We start from the raw sequence: 25,118 nt of genomic DNA, 5'->3' as shown, positions 1-25,118 counted from the left end.
CAAGTCTCCACAAATTCCCAGCATTCTCAGTCTCATTTGATAATTGTTTCAAATTATTTTGTTATCACAACGTCTTTTCTGCTTTTCGGCAACCATTGACTTTTTCTAGAATTTAAGTAGCAATACGTCTTTGCAAGTTTTTAGTTCTCTTTGCCCCCTTCTAGTGGATGTAGGGGTTGTGTTTTTCTTCCTCAATTTTTCCATTTTCCTTAACCTCTTTAGATTTGTGCGATGTTGTCGTTGTTGTTAATGCAGCAATTGTTTTTCTTGTTTATACTGTGTTTAATAAAATTTATTTCTTTTTCAGTTGCTGGAATCCCTACTTCGGTGGCAATTATTGTGTCTGGAAGTATATGCACTATATACACAGCCATTGTAAGTAAACACATATACACAAATACATATACAGGAATACACACACGCACACACACACATATATCTTTATCTATCTATCTATCTATCTACATATATATATATATATATATATATATATATATATATATATATATATATATATATATATATATATACTAGACTAGACTACCCGTAACCCGTTGGGTCAGTATGTTATATTAGCTATGGAATTCATGTATGAGCGTGACACTTGTGACGTAAAGAAAATAGTTTTGTTTTTGTTTTTTTGACATAACAGAAACATTTCTATGAAAGTATATTAAAATGAAAAATCACAGACGGGTCACTCAAACATGAAAAAACAAATGCTCCCTATTCGTGTAAAGTTACCTATTTTTCCGAATAATCGCTCAAAAATCGATAATTAAACATGATTTTCCTACGAATCGAACGCCGACGAAAGTCATTTAGCAGCAAAAACGTACATGAACCTACCAATGAGAAATATAAGAATAAAAACCCCATATTGGAATCCTTCAACCAAGTTATAGAAACTTTAAAAAAATAATCAATAAAACCTGAAGCTAAAAAATAAAACCTTAATAAATAAAATAAAATAAAATAAAACTAATATTGAAACAGATTAGTAAATGTGTCAACAAATTCACCGTTCTCACACAACTATTTTGTATCTAGAAATGTAAACAAAAAATAAAAAGAAGGAAGGAAGGAAAGGGACGGATAGAGAGTAGTAGTAGTAGTAGTAGTAGTAGTAGTAGTAGTAGTAGTAGTAGTCTTGGCTTTACTACAATTGTTCTTATGTTTGTCAACGGGTTAAAGTTGTTTAGTTGTAAGAAAATAGCGACAGTAATAAAGAATAGTTGCAAAACACCCCCACTCTTCCCATGTTAAATAATAATTTCGAAATAATAACGTTAATATTTCAGTGCGTGGGTCAAAATCTGCAAAAGAAGCTATTTGTGTTTATTTGTTTACGTTGTTATGGGTTAATGTTTATGCGTGCATGTGTAACCGGATGTCGTAAACCGGAAGTGGGTTACATCACTCATTACAAGGTCATTTGAGTTGTATAATTATATAGATATATATATGCGTCTGTGTGTGTGTTGGTTGTATCGATTTGTTTCCTAGATGTGAATCCAATGAAACTCGCGTAATTATTAAAGAGTGTTCCATGTAGGACAGAGCTGGTATAAAGTCTGTTTATTTTACAAACATTATTGGCTACATATGTGCATACATTCATTTATTTATTGCAGACTATTGCCATCAACTTTTAGTTGTTGTTTCACGACGTTTTGGCCAATTACTCCTCTGGTTTTCATCAGTTGACCGAAACAACAACTAAAAGATGAGGATAATAGTCCGTAATAAATGAATAAATAATAATCATCCCAATAAACATTCCAATTAAATATGTGCATACATGTTTCAGTGTAATCCCAATTCAAAGAGATCACTTCATTAGACAAAAAAAAAGGAGCGATATTGAAACAAGAGTCAAGATTACATTCGTTTTTATAAGATATTCGCGCTAGAAGAAAGTACTTTGTGAATATGAGCAGTATGTGTTTTGGAGGGAGGTGTGGCGAAGGAAGGGAGTAGGAGTGGGGATGAAGGCAGCAGGGGAAGCATGATACCGTGTGGTTAAGCTGTCACAATGGAGAGGTATTGGTATTATTTTAACTTGGCAGTTATTTATTTGCTTAAGTTTTCGCTATGATCTGAAGTAATATTATATCCTCATTGTAGACTTCCCTGTCTAAGATTTTTATGGTTGTTTTTTTTTCTGGTGGCCACTTCATTATCTGTTTATTTTATTGATACGCTCTATTTATTTATATTATTCCTCGCTTTTTTATCCGTTCATTCAGGACAGTGAAAATATTACTCCCAGCATATTACTTTTATTTAAATCATATAAAGGAGCCAATATATCTGTTCAACTGACTGCTAATTTGATGATTGAATATGAATAAACAAATAGATAAATAAATAATTTGAAAACGAGAAACAAATGAACGGATAAAAAGTGAGTGATAAAATAAATAAATAAACAGAGCTTACCAATTAAATGCACGAATAATGAAGTTGCCACCAAAAAAGAACAAACAACCATAAAATCCTAAAATGAGGATGTAACGGCGATGAGGGTATAAGATTACTTTAGATCATAGCGAAAACTTAGGCCAATACATAATGCACTTGGATGCGGGTTTTTTTCCTTACAGCACCCGCCATTTTCAAATAACCTCCCATCAAAAAGTCGAAGTACGGTTTTATTTTAACTTATCTGTTCTTGGTCAGTATCATCTATCAGTATGAACTGTATCTCGTATTCTAGGATTTTTCTTAATAGTTTGTCTGTTTTTTATAGTAATACCAATCTTCCTTTTGATTCCGATTTCTTCTAGTCTTTATTTTGGTATTTCGGAGCTGTTTCTAGTGTTTCTACAATTATTGGTTAATACCGACGATAGATTTCTTCTTCATCTTTCGCAAATTCTATTTCTTTACTCAGTTCCTTTGCATACTTCACTTCACGCTGTGATCAGATTCAACATCGCTTTTGATCGAGAAAATAATGCGTCAACCGCAACGCTAACCTCAAAAGCTTATACGATTTTTTTAATGTTGGAGCGTAATTTTTTTTTCTTTTACAAAGGAATCACCACTTATCAAGGCACAGAGGCCACTGGAGGATACGGTTAAAGAGTGTACAGTAGTTAAAAGGACAATATCATAGTAATCGTAAGAAGTGTAAATTTGGTAAATTAGATTACTTAAGGAGAACGGCTTATCAAGAACTTGTTTACATTGGACTTGATGACGACCATATTGTAGTCAGCAGGACAAACAGGAAAGCAGGCAAACAGCAGAGAGTTCCACAGGTGTGCAAGTATAAGAAAGAAGCTTCATGGAATTTACGTTTAGGTTTAGGCACAGATAAAGAGTGGGGAAAATTATTGATAGTGTTTTCAGCTAGACGAGTGTTTCTTGTGAATGTTTGGCGGGGGGCATAAATTGGAGCTCAGACGAACAGTTGCTATGAAAATAACGACAAAGCCTCGCAACGTCTCTTCTGTGAGAAAGAGGTTGTAGAGAAGAGACAAGGTCATCCCCTACTAGGTTTCGAAGTCTATTTTGAACTCTGTCAAGGCAGGAAATATAGGAAGACTGTTGTTTAACTGACATTACAGGATCAATAAACTTTTTACTCACTGAATACTGATTAATTTATTGTAGTCATGATGATCATATTGTATAAATGCAAAGTTTTTACTGTTCTCATTGGTTTCCCCGATATTTTTCTAGCCAGAATTATTTCTAGAAAGACATCGGGTACTTACGGAAGGGACCATGAGAAGGTTGCTAACATCCTGAGTGAAAGTAATTTTCGTGGAATGAACTGGATTCGAACTTGGAACACGCAGGTCATCGATCCATGTCGTATATTATTAGACCATCGTCACCTTGTTGTAGTGTTTTTCGCCCGAGTCCACGTGCTGGACCGGGTTAGGATCGAGGCACTTAATTTGAGCAGATATGTTCACTAGACTTAAAACAAGTCAGGCAGATTAAAATATCAGATTCTAAAAACAAGAACCGATTAAATTAACGCCAACGGAATAAAATCAAACAAGTAAAATTGTTTATCTCCATCCAAGCCATTATTCTAGCCTTTTTCTAGTTAAACCTGCTCGGGTATCATGGTCGTCTTTGTCGATAACTCTTCCAACGTTTCTTCATCGAAGATATCATTGTCCATCATGGCCTTTTCTCATGGTTTCCTTAACCTCTAATTTTAGTTTGTTTTTTTTTTTCTGTTTATATTAATTCATCTTCTTATGTAACCTATCTAGGGGTGAGTCTTTCATGAAATCTTCTATGTCCGACATTTTTCTTTATTCGTTTGTAGTTTTGCAATGAGAATTGTTATCCAAGCTGTGAGCCCTTACTTACTTAAGTACGATCCCCTATATTGCAATACGAGTCGAACGAGTCCCATATATTAGGATACATCCCATACGAGCTTCCCGTATAATGATACGATCCGAAAGAACTTAATTCGAGAGAAGTTCCTGTGCAGAATCTTATGACTCTGCGGAAGTAGCATTATCTACCCTCATTCTCTTAGCGTATTAATTAATAAATAAAAAATGTCAGCCTAAATGACACGTTATTTTAGGTTCAGATCAGCATCGTCATGGAATAACCAAACGAAGCACACAATCGACAAAAATGACAGAACACAACAATTCCTTTTCCCTGCTTTCTGTTTCTTTAAGTAATCCAATTTGCCAAATTTCCACTACTAACGATTACTCTAATATTATCACACTGACTACTCTACACTCATTAACCCTTATCCTCGAGTGGCTTCTGGGCCTTGATAAGTAGTGTCTCCTTTGTAAAAAAAAAATGAAGGATAAATTGAAACTCTGAAAACAAGAAATGTTAAGAAAACATTTATAAAATGATAAAATCATTTTTTTTTTAATATATATAATGTCCAAATTTTCGGTATAGAAACATACTTTTTTAAGGTAGAAAACTGTCCGTGTTAAAATGTTTTTGTTTTTTTTTTTGTTTTTTTTTTTTTCATATTCTGGTGGCATTAATCGGAGGAGGACCGAAGTTCTTGTGGAGAGAAAGAAATGACGCCTGGTTTCAGTGGCAATTTTTCAACGTTAATGTGTATACACTAGGTCGAATGGGACTTTTTTTTTTTTACAAGGTGGTCACCACTTATCAAGGCCCGGAAGCCACTCAGGGAGATGGGTTATTGTAAGTACAGTACGTTAGTGTGGAGATTTTTAATAAAGTGTCTACTTAAGGGGGCGGTTCATCAGGACTTGAAGACATCCAGGTTGTAGTCAGGTGGGAAGCAGGCAGACAGAACAGAGTTCCACATGCGTGCAGTTCTAAGAAAGAAGCTTTGTTCATGGAATCTATGTTTTGATTTAGGCATAGATAAAGAGTGGGGAAAGTTTTTTGACAGTGGATTCAGCTAGACGGGTGTTTTCCGTAAAAGATTGGCGAGGGGGGCCAGAGATTGGAGTTCAGACGAGCACCTGCCATGGAAATAACGTTAAACAAAGATAGGCTTGCAACGTCTCTTCTGTGGGAGAGAGGTTGCAGGGAAGAGAAAAGGGCATCCCCCACTAAGCCACGAAGTCTATTTTGTACTTTTATATTAGTCGTGTGTTTCACATCTTAGAAAAAGAATTTCGTAATGTTAAATTGAAAATCTTTGAAAAGCAAGAAATGTTAAGAAAATATTTATTGAATGTTAAATAATATATGTATAAAAAATGAATTTGCCGTTTAATTTTATAGGGGCGATATGATGTGGGTAAAAGAGAGAAACGAAAAGAAAAGAACAATAAATGTTAAAAGAATATATAAAACAATATATAAAAAAATGAAATATTAAGGATTTTGTTTTAATTAATAAAAATATGTTAAAAATTTTAAACCTTTCAAATGTTTTTAAAGTTTTAAAAAAAATTTAATTTCAAAAACATTTCCAAAAACTTTCAAAAAAGTTCTGATAAAAATATTAATTATATGTTTCCAACTTTAAAGCATATATATTGATTCATTGCATTCCTCTTACCAATGAAAAAACGTCAGTCCAAAATTACAACTTTATTCTGTCTTATTAACATTTCACACCCCGTAAAAAATAAAGTTTTTAGATTTCGCAGACGAATATTAAGTACTTGATAATAAGCACACTGGTCAAAATGGAAAGAGAAGCAAATTATCGTTCCGCATTTTTCATTGTTCTTGTCAAGTAAAATATAATTCTTTTAATAATATAGATTATATAATAAAATGCATAAAATAAACATATTTCCACAACCGATAAAAATATAGGGAAACGCTATTTTTTTTATCGGTTGTGAAATATGTTTATTTTATGCTTGTTGAAGCATATCATTTTATTATATAAAATTTTAATATGAAATAGAGAACATACACGTAAAGTCAGACTTCTAAACAACAAACGCATATAGTTCTATGAAAGACGTTAAGAATTTCGATTCCGTGACACCAGAATTAGCGTCACACGTTTACGCTAATCGTTTTAAAATCTCGTTACTGGTTTCGTGCGTAAGAAAAATAGTTTCGAGTATTTTTAATTCTGACCGCAATTTTTTAATAAAAATCTGCTCCAAGCTACATCTATTAATATCTTTTCTGAGTTTTAAAATTCTATTCTTTTCTCCGGCTTTTTTGTTCATTTATTTTTGTCACCTCAAAATGATTCGACGAAGAATTGAAAACGTCCATGATACATATGAAGCATACATTATTTCTCATTTTGACGCAAAAAAAATCATAAGAAAATTGGAAAAATTGAAAAGGTATAATTAAGCAATCAATTCTGTTATTTTTAACAATGTTTGTTTTCATGTGTGTACGTGCGTATATGTGCGTATATGTGTGTGTATGTGTGTGTTTCTGTTCTTGTAAAAATTATTGTTCTGTAGATTAATCCATGGCTTATCAATTTAACGTTATGGGAAAGTAGAAATGAAGCATATTAAACGGTTTTGCATGCATATTAAAATGGAAATAAATGAAACATTAAAGAATATTAGGGTCACCAGCTAGTAAGTGCTAATTTAGCATGATCAGTGTTTTATTAATTAAAATATCAAGGAAAACGTAGTTAAATAACAAAATTTTCATTGACTAAATTTACAAGAAGATAAAGGTCATTGCAGTGAGAAAAATGTTCATTTCATAAAGTTTATCCTACTTGTATTTTAGTACGAAAATGATAGAATATCAGACACGAGCGATTGGGCTATGTATGTCTATATGTGTTTGTTAATGCGAGTGTGTGAGTATTAGGCAGCGTGGAACTGGGTTTTGTATTGGTTTACCTTGTTTTGTTCATGAACGAGGTTATAGAACTTATACGTGCCTGAATTTTTAAGTGTTCTTTCTTTCACCTCTCCCAGCCAAAGGCACGTGAGAGGTCCTAAGTGTACGTTCCTGGGATCCATTGTATGTGCCGGCGAAAGAACTTTGATTTCGTTGACCAGGTTACTGTTTTACAAGGTTGATTAATTTGATATCGCTTTGGTAGATTTGGGGTTTAAAACACGTGTCCTTCGGTAATTAAATATATATACATATATATATATATATATATATATATATATATATATATAGATATATATATATATATATATATATATATATATATATATATATATATATATATTCCTTCAAACATATTTTTTTCTTAAAAGTATGGGAATCATATTAAATGTTTTAGCATGCATTTTTTGCTGACCCCTGCAAACTTAAAATAAAACTTAATGGTTCGTCTTGTATATATTGTTTGGTGTAATTCTTATTGTCACTTATATTTTTGTCAAACACGAGTATTTTCCGTCATTGTCATTTTTTATGTGAAGTGATCGCTGTTAAATCTCCTCAACCCATTAAAAGTCTAGCAAAACGAAAATTAAAAAAAACGTAACTGTATTTTTATTTGAATCAGTAAAAATGATTTAGATGAGTAAAATAAAATACCCATACACTAATTATTCTATCTAAAGATTGAGAAACCATTCGCTTATAGATATGGACTTAGTGGTGATTAGGATGAAATGATTCATAAAAAAATATGGAGTAACGCAGTAATATTCCGTTTTTTGATTTTTAATTTATATCGAAGAATCGTTCTGTAAATAAGTGCATGGAAAAACTGATATGCGTCTATTTATAACTTTACCGGACAACCCTACATATAAGTCAATGCTACTATCGTCAAATTAATTTATTTTCGAATTTTTGCTTTCGTATTAAACAAGAATTATTAAGAAAAATGTTATAATTATTAACATATGTTTTATTGTATTTTCATAAAGTATTTTTTTAATTCGTGTTTTTCAGTCAGTGTAAAACGCCATGTTGAATATGGTCTTATATGATTTTAATGTATTCTATTAATCTAAATAATGGTTAACAGTATTATTAACCAGACTCAGTCAGTATGCATGGCAAATCAAGTAAACTGATATCCCTTATTCTTTGAATACAATCAGGACGGACTGTAGAATGTAATTGAACTTAAGGAAGCGGTTATTATTTATTTTCGAAATGTATTGTAATATTATGATTGTAATAATATGATTGAGCAGTGTTCTAAGAATGATTATACCATTTAATGAATAAATACGGGCTGTCAATAGAGCCAGAGGATTTGTTTGCTGGCTCCTGTTTAGGATTACGTATTTGAGAGAAGTAGTTTCTTCAAGATGAATGTAATAACTTAGGAACACAATTTAGTTAACCTATATATATATATATATATATATATATATATATATATATATATATATATATATATAGGTAAATTTGTCTCTCTAAAGAAAATAACACCACAGCTTTATTTTAAAACTTTTATTGAAAAAATCAATTCAGGTAACTAGATTATATAGTAGAGCTGACATCTATATATATAGCCGGCTTTAATCTCAATCACCGCCTTGATACGGGTCCGAAACTGGGAGTATGCATTTTCCACAAGCGCTGGCGGGAGCTCGGCGAATAGTCGTGGATGGTAGCGATCAGGCTGGCTTTAGTTTTGTGGGAGGTCATGTTGGTGATGTTCTCAACGTATGACCAAACGAAGTAGTCGAACGGGTTCAGGTCGAAGAGGGAGGAGCAGTGAGAGAAGGGTAGAAAGTCAAAACACTTCTAAAGCCAAGCCTGGATCTCTTTGGACTTGTGTGCCGACGCTGTGTCCTGCTGCCGCAATCAGGATCTGCTAGCGACCACTTGATTGCACCAGGGGATCACTACACTCTTCAGCACATCCAGATACACGTTGGTGTTGACTTTCAAGCTGACTTCTAAGATGTGAGGTGGCATTATGTGGTCCTCACGTGAAACCACATAAAAAATCATAACCGTGGCCAGAAACTTCGTTCAGCTGTGCCCTCAAGCGTTGAACCGTCCGGATTTGCATTTTGAGGGTGCTGGCAATAGTCATATTGTCATAACTTGGATCGGTAGAGAGCATGAGTTGTAGAGCGGCGCATCTCTGATCTCGTTCATCGAACATTGTGTCACTTTTAGGATTTGTATACAACTGGCCAACTAGTAGATGGTCTGCGACAAAAAGAAAACAGGTTTTCATCAAATGGAAATGGAATAATGTCGTCTTTTCTAGGGTGACAAACAATTTTATCGTTCCATCCTGTAAATAATTATAGTACACCCCTCCACACAACACACACACACACACATACACACACACACGCACACACACACACACACACACATATATATATATATATATATATATATATATATATATATATATATATATATATATATATATATATACATACATATATATATATATTATTCATTGATTTTGTTTGTCTTTTATGTGGCAGGGAGGTTTTCGTGCTGTGGTTTGGACGGACGTCTTTCAAATGATCGTCATCCTGGGTAGTCTCATTATAATGAACATCATTGGTGTGCAGAGGGTTGGTGGTGCAACTAAACTTACCGATTTGATCACCAAAGGAGAACGGTGGCCATACTTTATGTAAGTAGAACTAATGGAGCTTGCATGTGAATTTGATATTCTCTAGAAACATACTTAATCTATATAAATAATAAAGTTGATTTTTTCGCAACCTGATATTGTTATTAAAAGCTTACATTTTCTATTGCTATTTAATTGCTTTCCGACGAGTCTTTTTTAATGTGGAGGAAAACTAGCTCCCCGAAAAAGGGAGTAGGCAAAATAAAAATGTTCTAAGTATAGAAGAATTTCTCCTACATTAGCTGAGGAGAAATTAACTTGAGTGTAGCATCTGAACAGATACACTCTGCAAATTTAATTTATTTCTGAAAACCACAAAAATAAATTATACATTAAACCATTCAAAATGGTCCTGGATATGACCTTAAACTATATCCAGTGGTGAGGCCCCCAGCTTGCGGGCTTTGGGAAGTGTGGAGCCACCTTTTAATTACCATTGCTCCCAGGCCAACTCTGACCCGAAGTGATAATACCTGTTAGGGTTCCAACTACGGGTTAAATAGAAACCGACTCGAAAACAACAAATATATTCAATTTAAAAATTTTTCTTCAAAATCACTGGATTCAGCATTAAATAACCCGAAAAAGGTTGATATGCCGTAAAACAAAAACAACCAACCAACCAAACCATTCAAAATGTTCGGGACATCCTTGTTTCTGTACCTTATATATGTCTATTATTTTCCTAGCTAGAATCTTCAATACATGCCCAAAGGCTAGATCTACTTTTCTATTTAAAAATTATAAAAACGAACTTCTTAATATACCCAGTCATAAATAGGTGAATGACTTACATGACGGTTAACTATTTTGAAAATTCCTTCGAAAAACGAGCGTTAATTACATTTATTTTTTATGGTTTCTTATTGAATTATTTTTTTTTTTTCACCATTACGCTGAATTCTATTTAAGCATAGTTTCTATATTTTGCATAACTGCGTAGAATTTTAAATGAAAATGGTCCAGCACACACACATACACACACACACATACATACATACATACATACATACATACATACATACACATATATGTGTGTGTGTATGTGTGTATAATGTGTCCAAAAAGTAACTGAAAGGTTACAAATCTTTGTCATTTTACCATTAATGATTATTTTTTTCTCTATTTCAGATATTTTACAGATAATATGTTGGAAATTAATTATAGATAAGTATAGCATTGAACAACGTACGCAAGGTGTGAAATTGTTTACCAAAATCAGGGGTCAATTGTTTTGATTGAAAGAGCTTATCGACGGCATTATCATGTAAAAGATAGTCCAAGTCACAACACAATTCGAAACATTGTGCGCCGATTTGAAAACCAAGGAGTTGTACTTGATCTTCCGTGAGCTGTTATACCTTGAAACGCCATCACAAATAAAAATAGGGAAAGAGGGCGAGAGAGCATGGAACAGCATTCTGAAACATCGGTTTGACGACGTTCCACACAACTTGGGATATGTCGAAGCTCACTGCACAATATTCTGCACAGTTTAAACTCTTTCCTTTTAAAGTGCAGCTTTTTTAACATTTGAAGCCTGAAGATTTTCAAACAAGGGTTCAATATGTAGTTCAAATACAAGAATTTGTCGTAAATGACCCCAATTTTCTACAAAAGTTGTTTATGTTAGATGTAGCCCATTTTTATTTGAATGGATTCGTTAACAAACAAAATTACAGATTTTGAGGCTTTGAAAATCCAAGGGCAATTCATCAAAATCAGTTGCATCCCATAAAGTGCACTGTATGGTGTGCAGTAATGGAGGAGAAGATTACTGGACCTTATTTTTTTGAAGATCAAGACGAAAATGTTGTCACTGTTACTGGAGAGAGATGCCAGACTATGATTACAGACTTCCTGCGCCCACAAATTCAAAATAGGCCCAGATTATGGTTCCAACAAGATGGGGCAATGACACATACGGCGAGAGTTACCATGGAGCTTCTCAGGCAATGCTTTGGCGACAACATTATCTCTCGCTATGACGATATGAAATGGCCACCACGTTCCGCAGACTTGACTAGCTCCGACTTTTTCTTGTTGGGATATCTTAAAGAAACAAACTCCAAACTCTTCAAGAATTGAAGGAAAACATCAGGCATGAAATAAGGTAGTTAAATCGCAATCCAGAGATTCTACAATCTGCCATGTATAATGTTTTGGAAAGAGTACAAATATGCGAAGCTGAAATGGACTACAAGTGACTTTGCCCGTTTGTATGTCAAAAGTCTCTACCAAACTCCTCTCTGAATATTTGGTCTATAGAGTAAAAATTTGATATATAAAATATTGGTACCTGTAACACAATTTTGATTTGGTTTTTAGCCGGCAAAAATTGCTGCTAAAGAAGTCAAAATTGAATATAAAACTGTTGACCTAGATAGGAATAGTCGACTACATTCATAGGTTAAATGACGTAATTTTTTAAAAAATTTATGGTTATGGATGTGGCTCAGAATGAGGCTTAAAAGTTGTATGTTTCAGTTTTGATTCTAACTGATGGCACTCAAGTCATATTTTTACTTTTGATATTATTACTATATAGTAGGTACAATAGAGAATTAATGCATAAATCAAAATATCCTACTTTAGCGTATCTTACGACCGGATAACCTGCTATTAGTATTATTATATGATTTATACTTATTTGAGTTTAAAATTATATTGCAATTCAAAGTTATTGCAGCGGTGAATATATTCTTAATTTTTTTTCTTTTCTTTTATATCTAAATTTCTTTCATTATCTTTTGTTTATTTGTTTAGTTTTATTATTAATAGTAATTATTTATTAGATTAATTGGGATTTAAATAACAAAGCAAATATTTATATGCTTAATAAGTCAATTTGATTTGGAAGTTTAACGTTTTTTTTTTACCCCTAAGCATAATTTACAGTTTCAAATATTTATATAAGAAGAAAGTGCTACTTTCAAAATGTTGGAATTTGTCGCAGTCACGTGTTGCCGCTCCTTTGCTTATAATTAGGATTAAGCAAACGCAAACAGACCGTTGACTGAATTAGGACACTCCCGGAAATGCGCTACAACCACGTGTGCTAAAAATATTAACGACCGTTTTCAAGCAACAAAGAGAAAACATAAAAATTTGATCTTTCACAAAGTAAACAAAAACAAAGGACTATTATTGGGAACCTAAATTAAAATAAACACAGTGATAAACACCGAAGATACTATTTGAAACTAATAACTATAATATGGTGTGAAATGAGTTATAGTCATTCATTGTTTAGCGTCAGCAGCTTGGAGTTGTGACTTGTGATGAAAAGTAGGTACTTTACGATAACCGGCGATACTCAGCTCAGTGGTTGGACGCCAACGAAGCTCCACAATATTTCCTGGGGCCAAAGTTACACTATAAGAGGGTTATGCTGACTTTTGTGGTCTGCGACCGGTCTTATCCATTACAGTTGTTGAATGCAGACGAAACCATTAAAATTATATATGTTATAAAATGAATTAAATGTATCAGAAATTTCGACAACAACACCCAGCATTAATCAATAGAAACGACCAAATTCTCCTCTACGACAACGCCCGATCGCACGTTGTTAAATCGACCCTGACGAAGATGAACTAATTGGGCTACGCAACTCTACCTCATCTGCCATACTCTCTAAACCTCTCACCTACCGACTACCACTTTTTAAATCATTTCGACAACTTTCTGCATGAGAAATGTTTTAAAAACTTAAGAGATACCAAAAAACGCCTACAGCGATTTCATAGCTATTAGAACGCAAGATTTTTACGTTACATAGATACGTTACGTGGCATAAATACACTAGTTACATAGATACGTTACGTGGCATAAATACACTAGTTACATAGATACGTTACGTGGCATAAATACACTAGTTACATAGATACGTTACGTGGCATAAATACACTAGTTTTGCGTTGGCAAAAGTGTATTGATTCTTATGCTGCTTATTTCGATTAATAAATTTTTATTTGAGCCGAAATATTTTCAACTGAATTAAAAAGTTAAAACCCGCAATAACTTTCTTGTCAATCTGATATTTATGCTTTTCGCTTTTATCATTTATATTTAGATAATGTATTCAGTACTAATGTTAAAGAACATCCGCCTGTTCTTGTAAGTGAGTAAATATGAGATGGGATAGCCGAGGATTCGAACTTGCGAAGCTAGATTTGAAATTGAGAATATAAAATAAATAATACCGAATGTTATTGAAAATGGAATGTAAAATTACCATTGTTCAGTTCACATAAAATAGTTAGATATCTGTTTATTGAAAAAGGAATGCAATGATATAATTTTGTTTCTGTTAAAGAAATGAAATTAAGATAAGGAATTTAAAAACGGACAATGGAAAATGTCTGTAAATCAAAAATTAGGTTAGAGAGTCGGATTTGTGGAAACGTGAGGCGTGTAATGCCACGTGTCTGATATGCACGTGTTGGTCATGCAATGACGTCATGAGTTTTCAATATAGTTGGAGCTTGGCAAAGGGTAAGTCAGTCAGTCAGTCAGGGGAGAAGAGAGAAGTCAGTGAGTCAGAGATAGAGCTGACATGGAACCTTGGAAGCGAAGGGGAGAAGAAAGAATCATGTAAAGACTTGAATTCCTTGATGCAAAAGCCATTGACCGGTCAAAAATGGAGTAAACGAATATCATCATAATTTTGTATCTGCGTCTTCGTGTTATGTTATTCAACAGAAAAGGTATTGTCAATTTATATTATGAGCACTTTGTGAATCATCATCTCAAAAATAGGTAAAGAAATATGTGTCAATGTTATAGAAACACTCCCATTCACAGAACTGTCAACAGCATAAATGTCAATCTCCTCTAACTATCAGTCTATCTATCTATATATATATCAAATCTCCTCTCATTGTGTATTATATGCCGTCGGTCGGCTCTCCTGTATTAACATGTATCCTGTCTCTTTATATATATACCCTGTCTATCTCACACACAATATGATCTCTCATAATATGAACACTCACTCATATGAACAACAACAAAGATATAATATACGTCATCTCTTCTGAAATAAACCCTATGTAACACTATATATATATATATATATATATATATATATATATATATATATATATATATATATATATAGTGTTACATATGGGTTATTTTTTATTTTGTTTATTTCATTTTCGACCGGTCAATGGCTTTGCATCAAGGAATTCAATTCTTTACATGATTTTGTTGTTCTCAATGGATCACCGGAGTTAAGCAACGTTGAACCTGTTTAGTACTAAATGGGTGACCATTTGGGACTTCCAGGTGCTGTATGCTTCTCTCAATATTGTTTCCCGTCGTCCTGGGCTTCTTTTTGCCACTGAACTCAAACATTGCCGATTCAGGAGAAGTGTGGTTAGTGATTGCGCAACCCTTGCCTCACAATCGCATGCGCAGCTGCCCTTACAGAGATATCCTTTGCCTTTCGAGCCTGAACGGAGGCATATATATATATATATATATAGTTTTTTATACTTAAATTTCATTCAGAAAAATACAATTTTTCAAAACGAAAAATGTTATATTTGAACAGGAATATTTTGTAAAACAATGATCTTTGATTGATTTCATCTCAATATTCTGATACCCGTTAAGCTCTCTTTTACTTCGGGTTTAGCTTTTTTAACCCAAATATGTTTGACAAAGAATACATACCGCTATCTTGTAAAAAAACATACCTATTCCTTTAAAACAAACATATATACACAAACTTGTACAAGCTAATTACAAGTTTCTTACAAATGTCAATAAAAAGCTTACCATTGGAATAAATTGTATTATATTATTATTACCTGTCTACCACTAGCTTAAAAAGCAAAGAAAAACACAAACTGTCTACCACTAGCTTAAAAAGCAAAGAAAAACACAAACTGTCTACCACTAGCTTAAAAAGCAAAGAAAAACACAAACTGTCTACCACTAGCTTAAAAAGCAAAGAAAAACACAAACTGTCTACCACTAGCTTAAAAAGCAAAGAAAAACACAAACTACTCACCTTGAAATTCTCAGAAAGGATCTTTTAATTAATGCAGACAGAGGACAAAATAAAATTGGAAGAACTGTTGCTAAATTTTATGGTGTGAAAACAACATCACACCAAAAACTTACGAATTTGGAGAATTTTGAAAACATGATGATCAAACTTAGTTAAAAGAATAAAATTTAAGAAAGATAAGCACCCCCAGCAATGGCTTTGCAATAAAAATTAAGACAAACTCGTGCATTTTTATTTCTGCGGATAAAACGAAAAACTACTATAAATTAGCATACCTTACAAGAAAATTATATACAAGGAACTAAATAAATCTTACAAATCCGTCCTTACTTATAAAATAAGCGAAATTAACATGGAAGCAAAAATTCCCTTAAATTAATGAATATTCATAATTACACAGAAATTATAACACCAGCAGTTCAAAAATTTTCCTTGAACGATCATAAGCTTCCATGACAAGCCATCTATTAGACTAATTTGTCCCTCTAGTTCAGATATAGGTTTAGTAAGTAAGAAAATCTTACATAGAATCATCCCCTCCATAAATGAACACGTTAACCTCCCCTTTTTTTTTTGTAATGCTCTGACTGTCCTATAATGGTACTTAAATCTTAAAGATAAGCAAAATTTGAATTTCATAACCTTTGGTATAAATAATTATTATCAATCTATCTCCCCAATATTGCAATATGTGCAAAAAAATCATTCGGACATTACCGACTTGGAAATAAAAGTAGTTCTAGTAATTGTCTGTATTTTTGAGATGAGGTGTTTTCATCGATTGAGATTGTCGGACTGACTTCCTCATCTTGGTTGTTATTGTCACAACGTTTCGGCCGTTTTGCCCTCCGGCCTTCGTCAGGTGTTTTGTATCGAACTGGGAAACCGTTTGTTAGGAGTCTCGAATATACCTCCAAGAAATGATCAGGTTGAAGAATACTCTCCGTCGTAACAACTACCCCGATAGCATACTATCCACCAGACGTGTTAATAGTATGAGAGGAGAATGAAACCGAAAAACCTCCAACGGTCTGCCTACCATACACACGAGGCATCTCCGAAAAGATTCAGAGAGTATGTGCCCCCTACAACATCAGGACGGAATTCAAGAGCGAGTCAACACTCAGACGACACCTGGTACGAGTGAAGCCCCGCATGGAGGAGAACATGACCAAAAACTGCATATACTCCATCCCATACAGTTGCAGAAAGGTTTACAAGGGTGAAACATGCCGCCCCCTTAAATTAAGGGTGGAAGAACACCGAAAAGCGGTAACTAAAGGGGAGACGGAAAAATCGGGTATAGCCAACTATGGATGGAGAGGGAGGACCATCGCTCCCTATGGGATGAAGTAAAAATAATAAACAGAGAGACCCACTGGAAAGTGAGAAAACTTAAAGAAACAGCTCACATGCTCGGACATAACAACCTATTGAGCAAACCAAGCATAGAGCTGAATGCAATTTGGACACCTCTGATAGAGAGAGAAAACCTTGAATAACAACATAGGTTTAACATTAACAAAAACCAACTAAGAATTGTCCTAGTGACATATGGTCGAGTGGTCCTAGACGTTGTATCAAAGTTTACAGTTACCCAAAGGTGCTGAGTTCAATCCTGAACGAAGGCAGTGAAAAAGTAACATTCAAAACAGAGAATAAGCAACTATGTCCCAAAGCCTAGCTGGAGTCCGAACACCGTAATAATAATAAAGGGTTGGGTTCGAGACTCCTAACAAACGGGTCCCCAGTTCGATACAAAACACCTGACGAAGGCGGGAGGGCAAAACGGCCGAAACGTTGTGACGATAAAAACCAAGATGAGGAAGTCAGTCCGACAATCTCAATCAAAAGTAGTTCTATGATCATCCTTAATACATTTTGATGGGAAATATTGGACAAGAAAAGACAATTTTGACATAATAACGAATTCTTAGACTCCGCTTTTATTACAGATTTAGTGGGACTATTCCTATTAAAAGAGCTTAACATAGAGTTCAAATCTTACAGGAAGAACTGTACAGAGATGACGCGTTATTTGTCACACCAGCCAGGCCAAGATAATACAATAATACCATTAAGAAACTACGCGAATTTTTCCAAAATTACGGCCTAAGTTGATCTTGATCTAAATAGGCCGTAAGAAAACATCGAATTTCTTGGATATTTACCTGAATTTAAATTCTGAATCTAACTTCTCTTACCATAAACTTAATTTGAATCTATTCTATATGCAAAAGCAATCGAATCACCCAAAATCTATAATTAATTCAATAGTATCAGCTATTTCAAAAAAGGATTTCAAATCTTTTATCTGACAAAAAGAACCTTTGACCAATTTTCAACCTTCTACAACAATGCTTTAAGAAATTCGGGAGAATATCGAATACAGACCCCATGGTAAAAAGTTAAAATCAGTAATTACCCATAATATGACCCCGAAGACAGGTAATAATAATATAATACAATTTATTCCAAGCAAAAATAAGCCAATCCTAAACGATACTAATACTAGAACAAAAAAGATACTAATAATAAAAAAGATACTAATAATAGAAAAAAAGATACAAATAATAAAAAAGATACTAATAATAGAAAAAAAGATACAAATAATAGAAAAAAGATACTAATAATAAAAAAGATACTAATAATAAAAAAGATACTAATAATAGAAAAAAGATACTAATAATAGAAAATAAGATACTAATAATAGAAAAAAAGATACAAATAATAAAAAAAGATACAAATAATAAAAAAGATACTACTAATAAAAAAAGATACTAATAATAGAAAAAAGATACTAATAATAGAAAATAAGATACTAATAATAGAAAAAAAGATACAAATAATAAAAAAGATACTAATAATAGAAAAAAGATACTAATAATAGAAAAAAAGATATTAATAATAAAAAAGATACTATTAATAGAAAAAAGATACTAATAATAGAAAAAAAGATACAAATAATAAAAAAGATACTAATAATAGAAAATAAGATACTAATAATAGAAAAAAAGATACAAATAATAAAAAAGATACTAATAATAGAAAAAAGATACTAATAATAGAAAAAAAGATACAAATAATAAAAAAGATACTAATAATAGAAAAAAAGATACAAATAATAAAAAAGATACTAATAATAGAAAAAAAGATACAAATAATAAAAAAGATACTAATAATAGAAAAAAAGATACAAATAATAAAAAAGATACAAATAATAAAAAAGATACTAATAATAGAAAAAAAGATACAAATAATAAAAAAGATACTAATAATAGAAAAAAGATACTAATAATAGAAAAAAAGATACAAATAATAAAAAAGATACTAATAATAGAAAAAAGATACTGATAATAGAAAAAAAGATACAAATAATAAAAAAGATACTAATAATAGAAAAAAGATACTAATAATAGAAAAAAAGATACAAATAATAAAAAAGATACTAATAATAGAAAAAAGATACAAATAATAGAAAAAAAGATACAAATAATAAAAAAGATACTAATAATAGAAAAAAAAGATACTAATAATAGAAAAAAAGATACAAATAATAAAAAAGATACTAATAATAGAAAAAAAGATACAAATAATAAAAAAAGATACTAATAATAAAAAAGATACTAATAATAAAAAAGATACTAATAATAGAAAAAAGATACTAATAATAGAAAATAAGATACTAATAATAGAAAAAAAGATACAAATAATAAAAAAGATACTAATAATAGAAAAAAGATACTAATAATAGAAAAAAAGATACAAATAATAAAAAAGATACTAATAATAGAAAATAAGATACTAATAATAGAAAAAAAGATACAAATAATAAAAAAGATACTAATAATAGAAAAAAGATACTAATAATAGAAAAAAAGATACAAATAAAAGATACTAATAATAAAAGATAATAAAAAAGATACAAATAAAAGATACTAATAATAGAAAAAAAGATACAAATAATAAAAAAGATACTAATAATAGAAAAAAGATACTAATAATAGAAAAAAAGATACAAATAATAAAAAAGATACTAATAATAGAAAAAAGATACTAATAATAGAAAATAAGATACAAATAATAAAAAAGATACTAATAATAGAAAAAAGATACTAATAATAGAAAAAAAGATACAAATAATAAAAAAGATACTAATAATAGAAAAAAAAGATACTAATAATAGAAAAAAAGATACAAATAATAAAAAATATACTAATAATAGAAAAAAAGATACTAATAATAAAAAATATACTAATAATAAAAAAAGATACTAATAATAGAAAAAAGATACTAATAATAGAAAATAAGATACTAATAATAGAAAAAAAGATACAAATAATAAAAAAGATACTAATAATAGAAAAAAGATACTAATAATAGAAAAAAAGATACAAATAATAAAAAAGATACTAATAATAGAAAATAAGATACTAATAATAGAAAAAAAGATACAAATAATAAAAAAGATACTAATAATAGAAAAAAGATACTAATAATAGAAAAAAAGATACAAATAATAAAAAAGATACTAATAATAGAAAAAAGATACTAATAATAGAAAAAAAGATACAAATAATAAAAAAAGATACTAATAATAAAAAAGATACTAATAATAAAAAAAGATACTAATAATAGAAAAAAGATACTAATAATAGAAAATAAGATACTAATAATAGAAAAAAGGATACAAATAATAAAAAAGATACTAATAATAAAAAAGATACAAATAATAAAAAAGATACTAATAATAGAAAAAAGATACTAATAATAGAAAAAAAGATACAAATAATAAAAAAGATACTAATAATAGAAAATAAGATACTAATAATAGAAAAAAAGATACTAATAATAGAAAAAAAGATACAAATAATAAAAAAGATACTAATGATAGAAAAAAAGATACTAATAATAGAAAAAAGATACTAATAATAGAAAAAAAGATACTAATAATAGAAAAAAAGATACTAATAATAAAAAAGATACTAATAATAGAAAAAAAAGATACTAATAATAGAAATTCTAACCACAAGCTAAATAAGAAAAATAGACGACGAAGAAAAACGTTCAATCCACCTATTAGCTTAAACGTAAAAACAAACATATCTAAGGAATTTTTCAAAATAGAAGAAAACTTCTGTAAATACCCGCATAAGTACAGTACATTTTTAAGCAAAAACTCTATAAAAAAATATCATACTCAACAATGCCGAACTAAGTGCAAACAATCATATCTTCCAATAATATGAAAATAAAAAACTCAGATCCCTTCCCTAAATACGACCCATATAAATAAATGTAACTACAAAAATAAAGGCTGTCCTATTATTACGCTTATCGCTTCGTTCGTTATCATGCTGTGCATCCCTGGTGTCGCTGTTGAGGCAACGCTAATAAAAATGATTTGTCTTTCTTGGCCTTTTGGCTAAGATCTTTTCTTCAGATGTTACATTTCAATTTCTTCTCTCTTAGTGGAGGAGAAATCCTTTGCGACTAAGACAATTTTTTCTCCACGTTAAAAACGACCCTGGTGTCTAAATCTGTCCCGTATGTAGGCATTGTGAATAGGTACTACGTTTAATGTAACAAAGTTTTAATATTACAAAAGTAACTGGGAAAAGTAATTTCTGGTTTAATTATAAAATGCCCTAGAAATGTCCCTTCTGATTAATTATAAAATGCACTGGAAATGTCCCTTCTGATTAATTATAAAATGCACTGGAAATGTCTCTTCTGATTAATTATAAAATGCACTGGAAATGTCTCTTCTGATTAATTATAAAATGCACTGGAAATGTCTCTTCTGATTAATTATAAAATGCACTGGAAATGTCTCTTCTGATTAATTATAAGATGCACTGGAAAATGTCCCTTCTGTTTTTTTTTATTTGTTTACTTGCCTCCCCACAAAGACGGAGTTGGACATGAGGTCGGTTAAAAAATTTTAGGGAAACCAGCTCCCCAAAAGGGGTACTCTGATCAATAACAAAAATAAAAACGTATAGTAGCAGAATACCCAGTGTCGCTCAGGATCGAATTAGATAGGTGAAATATATATACTAGCAGAATAGGCGTCGTCACCCGGGATTGGATAAGATAGGTGTAACATATATACTATGAGAATACCCGGAATCGATTGATATGTTTGTAATGAAATTAGCAGCCCAGCAAATATATCAAAGTTATTATTTTAGTAAGGAGAAGGCTATAAAGTGTGTTAAATTTATGAGAAATTATTGTTGAAATTAGTAACATATCCAAGAATTATGAAAAACGGTAATATGTGATTTAATGAATTAGTGTGTTTGCAATGAAATAACCAGACCAGATAATATATCAAAGTTATTATTTTAGTAAGTGGGCGATGATATGGTTTAAATGATGAAAAATGAGTGTCGAAATTAGTAACATATCCAAGAATTATGAAAGATTACGAAATGTGAGTTAAGTGATTAGTGTGTTTGAAATGAAATAATCATCCCAGAAAATATATCAAAGTTATTATTTTAGTAATGTGAGCAAAAAATATAAAAAGTGATTGTCGAAATTAGTAACACATCTGAGAATTATGAAAAATTATGAAATGTAAATTAATAAATAGTTGTGCTTTTTATGAAATAATCGGCCCAAACAATATATCAAAGTTATGTTTTAGTAAGAGAGAGCGATGAGCATAGTTTACATTATAAAAAATATTGTTGAAATTGGTAAGATATCCAAGAATAACAAAAACTGGTGAAATGTGAGTTAACTTATCGGTGTGTTTATAATAAAATAATCAGCCTAGACAATGCATCAATATTATTATTTAAGTAAGGGAAAAGGCAATAAGGAGGGCTAAATTATGAAAAACTATTGTCGAAATTAGTAACACATCCAAGAATTACGAAAAATGATGAAATGTTAGTTGATTGAATTGTGTGTTTGTAATGAAATAATCAGCCCAGTCAATATATCAAAATTATTATTTTAGTAAGAGAGGGCGATAGCGATGGTTTTAATTACAAAAAAATATGGTCGAAATTTGTAACATATCCAAAAATCATGAAAAATGATGAAAAGCGAGCTTATTGATTGGTGTGTTTATAATAAAATAATCAGTCCAGACAATATATCAAGGTTATTATGTTAGTAAGAGAGAGCGATAAAGATTGTTTTAATTATGAAAAATGATTGTAGAAATTAGTAACATATCCAAGAATTATGAAAAATGATAATATGTGATTTAATGCAGTAATGTGTTTGCAATTAAATAATCAGACCAGACAATATATCAAAGTTATTATTTTAGTAAGGGGGAGGGGTGATGGCATCGGTTTTAATGATAAAAAATGATTGTTGAAATTAGTAACATATCCAAGAATGAACATATCCAAGAAGAAAAATGATGAAATGTCAGTTAATTGATTAGTGTGTTGCAATGAAAAAAATCAGCCCAGACAATACATCAAAGTTATTATTTTAGTAAGGGGGAGCTATAAGGTGTGTTTAACTTATGAAAAATTCTTAAAGCATGATGAAATATGAGTTAATTGATTAGTGTATTTTAAATAAAATAATCAGCCTAGACAATAAATCAAAGTTATTATTTAGTAAAGGAGGAGATGCGAAAATATGGGTTAAAATTATGAAAAATAATTGTCGAAATAAGTAACATGTCCAAGAATTAAGAAAAATAATGAAATGTGATTCCATGCATTAGTGTGTTTGTAATGAAATAATAAGCCCAGACAATATATCAAAGTTATTATTTTATTAAGGAGGAGGGGGTAATGTGGGTACAAATTATGAAAAATGATTGTCGAAATTAGTAACATATCCAAGAATTATGAAAAATGATTAAATGGAGGTTAATTGATTGGTTTGTTTGAAATGAAATAAGCAGCCCAGCAAATATATCAAAGTTTAGTAAGGTTGGGTGATAATGTTGCTTAAAAATATAAAAAAAATATTGTCGAAATTAGTAACCTATTCAAGAATGAAAAATGATTAAATGTGAGTTAATTGATGTGTGTGCTTGTAATGAAATAATCAGCCTATACAATATATCAAAGTTATTATTTTAGTAAGGTGGGTGAAATGGTGAGTTACAAATGATGAAAAATTATTGACATAATTAGTACCATATCCAAGAATTTATTACATATGAAAAATGCTGCTGTGGAATTTCCACAGGTCCCGCTAGTAAATAATGATTGCATACACAAGAACGTTGTATACTCTTGCACGGTGACAAAATTGGCCATGCCTGAAACCCAAATAGTATAATGTCCAATGTCTCCGAACAAAATATTCCAAATTTTTGTAAACCATACGGATACCTTAAATGACAACAAACCACAAAGTAATTCTTATAATGATTTTCCCATAATTCACAACAAACTGACAAATATACATTTGATTCGTCTCCTGAAAATTATTCTATTGAAAACCACCCGATTTTAAATACCAAACCAAGATAATAACTAAATACACACCTAAATAATGGAATAAAATTGAAATTCAATATCCGAAAACTCACACATATATAGGCATATAAAATTGAAATCTGATATAAAATTCACACACGTACACACACACACACACACACACATACACTTGTGCATATATGTATGTACACATATATATTTATATATAAACTAACATAAAAAACAACACTAACCTAGTTTTAAAACAGATCAAGAAACTAAATATCCAGGCTAAATAGAGCACACACAAAGGAACAGGTCAACCAGAGGCCAAATAAGCCTTTGTCCGATAAATGCATGCTCATTGGCTGATAGGAAGGGCGCGGTGGATACTAGAAAGCTGATTGGCTAACTAAAATCTCAATAGAAGATGCGCATATAAAAACGCCAAACAACCACAGAATTCGCGCATAAGCCTGAAGAGTCCTAGAGTGGATGAAACGCGGAATATTCAGTGTAGCTTAATCGCCATATATATTTTATAAATTACTACCTAGCTCTACCTACGTATTGAGCACTTTTGAAGTAAATACTTAAAGTTTACGCATAAATCTATACTTTCGTATATTAATTTTATGTGAGTAAATTAAGTAATATATATATATATATATATATATATATATATATATATATATATATATATATATATAGTCCCGACTGGCGTTAA

The 25,118-nt window shown here is 31.0% G+C and overlaps 1 protein-coding gene across 1 annotated transcript in view; it reads left to right on the top strand.

Annotated features, from left to right (window-relative positions):
• LOC145295838 (sodium-dependent multivitamin transporter-like) overlaps positions 1–25,118 on the top strand; it is a 248,072-nt gene that overhangs the window by 160,093 nt on the left and 62,861 nt on the right. The window contains exons 5-6 of the mRNA XM_080141552.1: positions 308–375; positions 9,807–9,961. Of these exons, the coding sequence (XP_079997678.1) occupies positions 308–375; positions 9,807–9,961 (223 nt within the window). The remainder of the gene's footprint in view (positions 1–307; positions 376–9,806; positions 9,962–25,118) is intronic.

The sequence above is a fragment of the Euprymna scolopes genome, chromosome 2 (genome assembly GCF_053919585.1).
Source record: "Euprymna scolopes isolate OS-2025 chromosome 2, ASM5391958v1, whole genome shotgun sequence".
Taxonomy (NCBI): domain Eukaryota; kingdom Metazoa; phylum Mollusca; class Cephalopoda; order Sepiida; family Sepiolidae; genus Euprymna; species Euprymna scolopes.
Note: the sequence above shows the minus strand (reverse complement) of the source record. Positions and strands in the feature narration are given on the sequence as shown.